The following is a 9,692-nucleotide window of genomic DNA, read 5'->3' as shown; positions in this document are numbered from 1 at the left end:
GTGCCCACCTATCAGTGCCCATCTGTGCCACCCATAATTATCCATCAGTGCCGCCCATGAGTGCCCATCTGTGCCACCTACGAGTGCCCATCAGTGCCGCCCATGTGTGCCCATGAGTGCCGCCCATGTGTGCCCATCAGTGCCGCCCATGTGTGCCCATCAGTGCCGCCTATGTGTGCCCATCAGTGCCGCCTATGTGTGCCCATCAGTGCCGCCTATGTGTGCCCATCAGTGCCGCATACCAGCGCCGCCAATCAGTGCCACCTCATCTGTGCCCGTCAGTACTACCTCATCGGTGCCCATCAGTGCCGCCATATCAGTGCCCGTAATTGAAAGAGAAATCTTACTTATTTACAAAAAAATTAACAGAAAAAAATAAAAATTTAATTTTTTTTCAAAATTTTCAGTCTTTTTTTAGTTGTTGCGCAAAAAAAAAAATCGCAGAGGTGATCAAATACCACCAAAATAAAGCTCTATTTGTGGGAAAAAAAGGACGCCAATTTTGTTTGGGTACAGTGTAGCATGACCGCGCAATTGCCATTCAAAGTGCGACAGTGCTGAAAGCTGAAAATTGGCTTGGGCAGGAAGGTGCGTAGGTGCCCTGTATGGAAGTGGTTAAAGAACACAAGTCGAATGTACAAATAATTTATTTTTTCAGACCAATTCAAGGTTATCCTGAAAATAGTTTGAGATGTATGAGAGAAGTTAAAAATATTTTTTATTTGATTTTTTTTTTTTTTTGGTATTGTTTTTCTTGGATGGGGGGGGGAGATATGTATGAAAGAGAGATATATGCTTGATTTTGACCATAAGGTAACAGGGGATGTACAATAATAGGTAGGATTTGTTATTGCTGAGTTGTATTATTGTTTTTGTATTATGTGTTGTATCATTTTGTTTTATAATAAAAAAGAAGTGACATAATGTAACAATAAATATAAAAACTGCTAAATAACATTTGAATCCATTCCAATACTGCATTCCTAGTGAAAGAAAGTAAACTCAGAAGCAATACACAATTTTCTTGGTTCTTTTTTTTTTCTGCACACATCAGGGAAATCACCAATGAGATCACTGAGTTTAGCCATTCACAATGAAGCTGTGCAGTGACAGGGGCGGGCCCAAAGAGGAAGGACTTTACAGTAACTGAAACTGAAACCATAACCAGCTCTTGGGGCTGAAGCAATCGTTTGCTGTCCACGCTAAGCTTTCAAGGTAAGATTGTATTATTATAAAATCAAAAACTATTTTCCATTATGGGAACACTGACCTGATCTTTCTTCATTGTACTCTATGTGGATAAGCCTTCTATTCTTTGATCACATGTTAGAAAGAAGCTTCATGCATCTGTTACAGACTAAATCTGTCCATTCATATCAAATGACAGCAGAACATTCGAGCAGGATCCAAATGATTGAAATAGACTTTTTGGCCGGCTGTAAATATAATCAGGCGTGCTTGGAAAGAAGCTTCTTTCAGATTTGTGTGCAAAATAATAGTCAGCAGCCACAAAAACTGTAGCTGCTGACTTGTAACCACTTGCCTACTCTGCACTTTCACCCCTTCCTGCCCAGGCCAATGTTCAGCTTTCAGTGAAAATTGCATGGGTATTGCTACACTGTACCCATATGACATTTTGATGATTTATTTTTTTCACACAAATAGAGCTTTCTATTGGTATTATTTAACCATTTAAGGACCAAGCCTCTTTCTGAGATTTGTTGTTTACAAGTTAAAAACAGGTTTGATTGCTAGAAAATTACTTTGAACCCCCAAACATTAAAGCGGTCCTCCACCCTAAAGTGGAGTCCCGCTGATCGGAACCCTCCCCCCCTCCGGTGTCACATTTGACACCTTTCAGGGGGGAGGGGGGTGCAGACACCTGTCTAAAGACAGGTATTTGCACCCACTTCCGGCCACACGATACGGGCGAAAGACGGGCATTCCGTCACATCCCGTCTGTCGCCCGTTGTGTGCTGGGAACACTCGGCTCCCAGCACACAGCGTGTGAGCCAATCGGCGGGCGCAGCGCGACTCGCGCATGCGCCGTAGGGAACCGGGCAGTGAAGCCGCAGCGCTTCACTTCCTGGTTCCCTGAGCGTGGATGACGGGGGGAGCAGCAGAGTGACGAGCGATCGATCATCATCTGCTGCGATCGGCGCTGGACTCCAGGACAGGTAAGTGTCCTAATATTAAAAGTCAGCAGCTGCAGTATTTGTAGCTGCTGACTTTTAATATTTTGTTCCCATGGCACATCCGCTTTAAACATTTTATTTTCTAACACCCTAAAGAATAAAATGACGGTCATTGCAATACTTTATGTCACACCGTATTTGTGCAGCGGTCTTAAAAGCGCACATTTTTTGGAAAAAATAAACTTTTTTTAGTTAAAAAATAAGACCTGAACCCTATTCTGTCTGGAGAAGAGACGCTTAAAGTGGTTGTAAACACTGGGCCAGATCCTCAAAAGAGATACGACGGAGTAACTGCTGTTACACCGTCGTATCCCTGTTTCTAACTATGGAACTGATCCACAGAATCAGTTTCCCATAGTTAGGACGAAGATCCGACATGTGTAATTGAATTACACTGTTGGATCTTAGGATGCAGTACCGCATCCGCCGCTGGGGGCATTTCGCGTCGAAATGCCGCCTCGGGTATGCAAATTAGGACTTACGGAGATCCACGAAGCTTTTCAGCTTCGTTTTTTCTCCGTAAGTTTTATTTTGCAAACGCAAAATTAGGGCTGCTTTTACAAGGTGTAAACTGTTTACACCTTGTAAAAACAGACCTTTCTTGCTCGCGACGCGATTTTTTTTTAATTTTAAATTTTTTTTTGGCGCTGTATCTTTTTTTTTACCTGACGCAACTTTATTGTCCCGTCGCAATCCACAAAGCCCGACGTAACGTAATTTCGCGCTATGCACGTCGGGAAAATGACGTCACGAGCATGCGCAGTACGGCCGGCGCGGGAGCGCGCTTCATTTAAATGGTAATCGCCCCCTGGAGAAGAGGAACGCCTTGCGCCGGCCGGATTTAAGTTACACCGCTCAAAATTTCTAGGTAAGTGCTTTGTGGATCGGGCACTTAGTTAGAGATTTTGCGGCGTTGTAACTTAAATGGAAAAAGTTACATTGCGCCAGGTTTTTGAGGATTAGGCCCACTGTTACACCACTTTTACCTACAGGTAAGCCTATAATAAGGCTTACCTGTAGGTACTGTAAATATCTCCAAAACTTGCACAGTTTAGGAGATATTAAAGCGGTTCTCCACCCTAAAGTGGAGTCCCGCTGATCGGAACCCTCCCCCCCTCCGGTGTCACATTTGACACCTTTCAGGGGGGAGGGGGGTGCAGATACCTGTCTAAAGACAGGTATTTGCACCCACTTCCGGCCCGGCATTCACGGGTAAAAGACGGGCATTCCGTCACATCCCGTCGCCCCCCCCTGTTGTGTGCTGGGAACACTCGGCTCCCAGCACACAGCAGGAGCCAATCGGCGGGCGCGGCGCGACTCGCGCATGCGCCGTAGGGAACCGGGCAGTGAAGCCGCAGCGCTTCACTTCCTGGTTCCCTCAGCGTGGATGGCGGGGGGGAGCAGCAGAGAGACGAGCGATCGCTCGTCCTCTGCTGCGATCGGCGCTGGACTCCAGGACAGGTAAGTGTCCTAATATTAAAAGTCAGCAGCTGCAGTATTTGTAGCTGCTGGCTTTTAATATTTTTTTCCCATGGCACATCCGCTTTAAGTGTATGCCCACTGAAGAAACGGGCAACTGGTGCCGTTTCTTCAGTAGCTCTGGCGTGAGAGTGACGTCATCGTGGCTCTGGCCAATTAGAGCGACAGAGCCACGAACCCGGAAGTAACTCCGGTGGAAGATGTCGGCCATGTACTTGGAGTGTTAGTATAGCCCGTGTGTACAAGGCTTTAAACTTTTAATATTAACATTTGATCACAGTTGTAGAACAGTCAACACATTTCTGGGGTTCATGGATCTCCCTCTTCTTTAGATATTAAGCATAATGGTTATATTTGAGGACTTGAGTGACTTGAGGACTTGAGTGTTGCAGTAAAAAATAAATTGTCTATAACCAGGATCAACAGATAAGATCCAATTTGAATACAGCAAATAATTACTTCCTGGTGACTGTGCCACCCTTTATATTGATCTATCATGCTTAAAGTGGTTGTAAACCCCACTTTTTGACTTTTACCTACAGGTAAGCCTAGAATAAGGCTTACCTGTAGGTATAAAGAATATCTCCTAAACCTGTACGGTTTAGGAGATATTCCCCTCGCAATGCGCCACTGATTGCAACGGCGGATGCGCAGGGGGGATCCTCGGCTAAAGGGCCGGCCCTTGCCGGAATGAAATCTCCCGCGCGCATGCGCGGGAGTGACGACATCGCCGCTCCAGTCAATCACAGCACTGGAGCGGTGATACCCGGAAGACACGCCGGAGCAAGATGACATCTCGCTCGGCGTGGACCAGGTAAGTTCCCTACACCTCGTTTTAAGGTAAGTATTTCATAATGAGCTAGTATGCGGTGCATACTAGCTCATTATGGCTTTTACTTTTCAGGTGTAGAAAAAAAAACAAATGCGGGGTTACAACCACTTTAAGCCCTGAGGAAGGGGGAAATCCTTGTACCCTGAAATGGCTTGAGTTTCCCTGTTGTCTTTTTTTTATGAATATTAAGAGCTTTTGGGCAGTCAGACCTTTTATTTGGGAATCTCATTGTCCAAAACTGTTAGGGCTGCAACTAACAATTATTTTCATAATCGATTAGTTGGCCGATTATTGCTTTGATTAATCGGTTAATAACCTTAAAAAAAGTGTGGCCATACAACGTCTTCCTTAAAAAAAAAATGTATAATTTTAGGAACGTTCATTCGATTTTCTAATCGTCAGTCGTTTTCAACCACAGAGACGGAAGTTTAGAAATAATAGGAAACTTCTTGGTCAAAGGAATTTTCAGACAGTGTATGTGGCTTTTCGTTCAGAAATTACATTCATTTTAAAACTGAATGTTAAAATCAAGTGAAAATTTCAAACAACATTCTTTCCTTCAGCGAATGTACAAAGATTTTTGGTATTAATATAATATTAACAGTAGTGATTATTTTCTCTTTTTGGACTATAAAGGGCTCATTTTCATATTTTTTTTAACCCATTATGTTACTGGACGATTAATCGATTATGAAAATAGTAATCGATTAATTTCATACTCGATTAGTTGTTTCGGCCCTAAAAACTGTAGGTGAATTCTGAGACTTTGGTTCCCAGTAGGGTTGTCCCGATACCACTTTTTTACCTACACTTTTTTTCAAGTACTCCCTGATACCGATTACCGATACTTTTTTTTTTATGTCATGTGTCAGTATTTTTTTTTATTTTACAATTTTAATTTTTCACTATTTTTTGTTGTTTTTTTTACAATGCTTTCTTTGGGGGGAATCAATGTGTCAGTGTGTTTTTTATTTTAATATGTATTATTTTTTTCAATTAATTATTTTTATTATTTATTGCTATTTTTTTTTTCTTAGCCCTGTTGGGGGGCTTTGGTGAGATATCAGGGGTCATAACAGACCCCTGACATCTCACCTTTGAGACAGAGAAAGGTACTAAGGACACAGATTCCCCAGTCCCTTTCTCAGCTGCACTGGAAATGAATGGACAGGAGACAGAGGCTCCTGTCCATTCATAAACTGAAGCGTCGTAAACACAGTTTACGATGCTCAGTTATATGAATGGACAGAGTCAGTGATCACTGACTCTGTTCATTCGGAAAAGGTAAGAGCTGGGTTTAGCAGCTCCTACCGCCGCTCTCCATCCTGACAGAGGGGGCAGAGGAGGACATGGAGGGGGACACAGAGCACGGAAGGGGGAAGCAGCAGCACGGAGGGGGGACACGGAGCATGGAGGGGGAGAGCAGAACGGCAGCTGCATGGAGGGGGACACGGAGCATGGAGGGGGGAGAGCAGAACGGAGCACAGCAGTGGCATGGAGGGGGAGAGCAGAACATCAGCGGCACAGAGGGGGGACACAGGAGCATGGAGGGAGAGAGCAGAACGGCAGCGGCACGGAGGGGGGACACAGGAGCATGGAGGGAGAGAGCAGAATGGCAGTGGCACGGAGGGGTGACACAGGAGCATGGAGGGAGAGAGCAGAACGGCAGCGGCACGGAGGGGGGACACAGGAGCATGGAGGGAGAAAGCAGAACGGCAGCGGCACGAAGGGGGGACACAGGAGCATGGAGGGAGAGAGCAGAACGGCAGCGGCACGGAGGGGGGACACAGGAGCATGGAGGGAGAGAGCAGAACGGCAGCGGCATGGAGGGGTGACACAGGAGCATGGAGGGAGAGAGGAGAACGGCAGCGGCACGGAGGGGGGACACAGGAGCATGGAGGGAGAAAGCAGAACGGCAGCGGCACGAAGGGGGGACACAGGATCATGGAGGGAGAGAGCAGAACGGCAGCGGCACGGAGGGGGGACACAGGAGCATGGAGGGAGAGAGCAGAACGGCAGCGGCATGGAGGGGGGGGACACAGGAGCATGGAAGGGGGAGAGCAGAACGGCAGCGGCATGGAGGGGGGGGACACAGGAGCATGGAAGGGGGAGAGCAGAACGGATGGGGGAACTGGAGGAGGATACAGGGAATGTCAGGTATCTGTAAAGTATCAGAGCATTTTCCCCCGAGTACAAGTACTCGGGGAAATGCTTGGTATCGGTCCCGATACCGATACTAGTATCAGTATCGGGACAACCCTAGTTCCCAGTATAGAGAAAACAAAGGATCAGTGATGGAAATGGAACATTCTGAATCGGAATTATATGAAGTTCTATATTTAATATTTGTATGAAGGTAAAAATATGGTTTACTAAGTAGCATCTCTTATGATCAGATTCCTCATACAGGGAGAGCACTACACGGTTTGTAAGGATGAGCTTTCATAAGCCACGGATAATTCCTTGGCTGGAAGAGCAGATCAACAGCCAGAGCTATCCAGGTCTTCAATGGACGAACTTGGAGCAGACACAGTTCCAGATACCATGGAAACATTGGCTAAGACAGGATAAATGTGAGGACGATGTGAAAATATTTGAGGTAAACTTGTCTCCTGACTTACATGAGGTGGGGGGCTGCTGATGTTAAAGGGGTTGTAAAGGTTTGTTTTTTATTTTCTAAATAGGTTCCTTTAAGCTAGTGCATTGTTGGTTCACTTACCTTTTCCTTCCATTTCCCTTCTAAATGTTTTTTTTCTTTGTCTGAATTTCCCACTTCCTGTTCCTCCTCAGTAAGCTTGCCCCCATCATCCAAGCCGTTCTGGCCGGAGGTTAGTCAGCATTCTCGCCCCCTCCCTTGGGACTACATTCCTGCGGGGAGACGATGTGAACACAATCTTATCTCCATTTGGGGGTAATGGCTTTGAAACCCTTCCTAGAGCGATACATGTTTTTTTCTGTTCTTTAATTTTTTTAGATTGTGGCGTGATGTGTGGCTTTTTGTGATCTGTTAGTGTGGTTCACTTTGTCAGACAGCTTCTATTTATGTGATTTCTTGATTCAACAGGTCTGGCAGTAATCAGGCCTGGGTGTGGCAAGTGAAATTTAACTCAGCTTTTCAAAAAATGGTTAATCACAATTCATTCATGATTAATCATGGTAGGGGGAAATTACTTTTTCACATAGGGCCAGGCAACTTTTTTCCCTTAATAAATGAAATAATAATTTTAAAACTGCATTTTGGATTTACTTGGGTTATCTTTGTGTAATATTAAAATTTGTTTGATGATCTGAATCATTTAAGTGTAAGAAATAAGCAAAAAAATATCAGGAAGGGGGCAAATACTTTTTCACAGCACTGTAGGTTAACCACTTCCCGCCCGGCCTATAGCCGATTTACGTCCGGGAAGTGGTTATGAAATCCTGACAGGACGTTCTAGAACGTCCTGCAGGATTTCATGCCGCGCGCGCCCGTGGGGGCGCGCATCGCGGCGATCGGTGATGCGGGGTGTCAGTCTGACACCCTGCATCTCCGATCTCGGTAAAGAGCCTCCGGCGGAGACTCTTTACCACGTGATCAGCCGTGTCCAACCACGGCTGATCACGATGTAAACAGGAAGAGTCGTCGATGGCTCTTCCTCACTCGCGTCTGACAGACGCGAGTAGAGGAGAGCCGATCGGCGGTTCTCCTGACAGGTGGGGTTCGCGCTGATTATTTATCAGCGCAGCCCCCCCTCGGATCGCCACACTGGACCACCAGGGATGCCCACCCTGGAGCACCAGGGTGGGCAAAAAAAAAAAAAATGCCAGCAAAAAAAAATATAAAAAAAATATAAAAAAAAAGCATTAAAAAAAAAGATGCCAGTCAGTGCCCACAAATGGGCACTGACTGGCAACCTGGCAAAAATCAGTGCTGCCACCCCAGTGTCCATCAGCGCCACCCCAGTGTCCATCAGTGCCACCCCACAGTGCCCATCCATGCAGAGTGCCCATCTGTGCCACCCATAAGTATCCATCAGTGCCGCCCATGAGTGCCCATCTGTGCCGCCTATGAGTGCCCAGTGCCGCCCATGAGTGCCCATCAGTGCCGCCTATGTGTGCCCATCAGTGCCGCCTATGTGTGCCCATCAGTGCCGCCTATGTGTGCCCATCAGTGCCGCCTATGAGTGCCCATCAGTGTCACATACCAGCGCCGCCAATCAGTGCCACCTCATCTGTGCCCGTCAGTACTACCTCATCGATGTCCATCAGTGCCATCTCATCGGTGCCCATTAGTGCCGCCATATCAGTGCCCGTAATTGAAAGAGAAAACTTATTTACAAAAAAATTAACAGAAAAAAATAAAAATGTAATTTTTTTCCAAATTTTCAGCCTTTTTTTAGTTGTTGCGCAAAAAAAAAAATCGCAGAGGTGATCAAATACCACCAAAAGAAAGCTCTATTTGTGGGGAAAAAAGGACGCCAATTTTGTTTGGGTACAGTGTAGCATGACCGCGCAATTGCCATTCAAAGTGCGACAGTGCTGAAAGCTGAAAATTGGCTTGGGCGGGAAGCTGCGTAAGTACCTGGTATGGAAGTGGTTAAACAAAGACAATAAGAATTAACAGTTGGTGACATATAAGTGGAATAGAAAATAGTCCCTGAACCCTATACTAGGGGTAATCCAGCATAAAGGGAGTAGTACCACAATAGTTCAGCAGTCTATATTAAACCCCTTTCCCTGCTGGCCAGCACGTTGGGTTCCAAATCTGATGTTGGAGCACTAAGCATAAAGTTCTACCAAACACTGGTATGGGCACCTACACTGTGACTCACATGGGCAATGCTGTTTCTTTTAACAAGGTGAATTGGCCTCTCACTGACTCGTGTGGCAACAGATGACTTCTCTCCAGTCAATAAAGACAATGTTTCAGCATTCTTTCCATAAAATGGGCAGCAGGCTTAGTCAGCTAGAGTGATGATCTCTGGTACCAGGGAGGGTCATTTGCGGTGCCTCTCTCTATCTGGGTGCAGTGGTAAGCATCTCACGAGCAACCAGACACACACTCTCTCTCCCTTAATGTCCTCCTTGAATCTCCCATAGCCTGGAAAAAAACCTCCTCCTATTCCTTCCCCCAGGACTCCATTGACTCTGGAATCTGTAGTTCCTCTGCTCAGTCCAAAAAGCAGGCATCGGGCCAGATTCTCGTA

At 45.9% G+C, this 9,692-nt stretch overlaps 1 protein-coding gene across 2 annotated transcripts in view; it reads left to right on the top strand.

The window, feature by feature from the left end:
• Window positions 1-1,109: 1,109 nt before the first annotated feature.
• The window catches only part of LOC120916505 (interferon regulatory factor 3-like), a 51,851-nt gene continuing 43,268 nt past the window's right edge, over window positions 1,110-9,692 (top strand). For both annotated transcript variants that reach the window (XM_040327508.1, XM_040327509.1), the window contains exons 1-2: window positions 1,110-1,215; window positions 6,903-7,105. In XM_040327508.1, coding sequence (XP_040183442.1) covers window positions 6,941-7,105 — 165 coding nt within the window. In that variant the 5' untranslated portion in view covers window positions 1,110-1,215; window positions 6,903-6,940. The remainder of the gene's footprint in view (window positions 1,216-6,902; window positions 7,106-9,692) is intronic.

This window comes from Rana temporaria, chromosome 10 (genome assembly GCF_905171775.1).
Source record: "Rana temporaria chromosome 10, aRanTem1.1, whole genome shotgun sequence".
Taxonomy (NCBI): domain Eukaryota; kingdom Metazoa; phylum Chordata; class Amphibia; order Anura; family Ranidae; genus Rana; species Rana temporaria.
The sequence above is the reverse complement of the archived record's forward strand: the minus strand, read 5'-3'. Positions and strand labels throughout refer to the sequence as shown.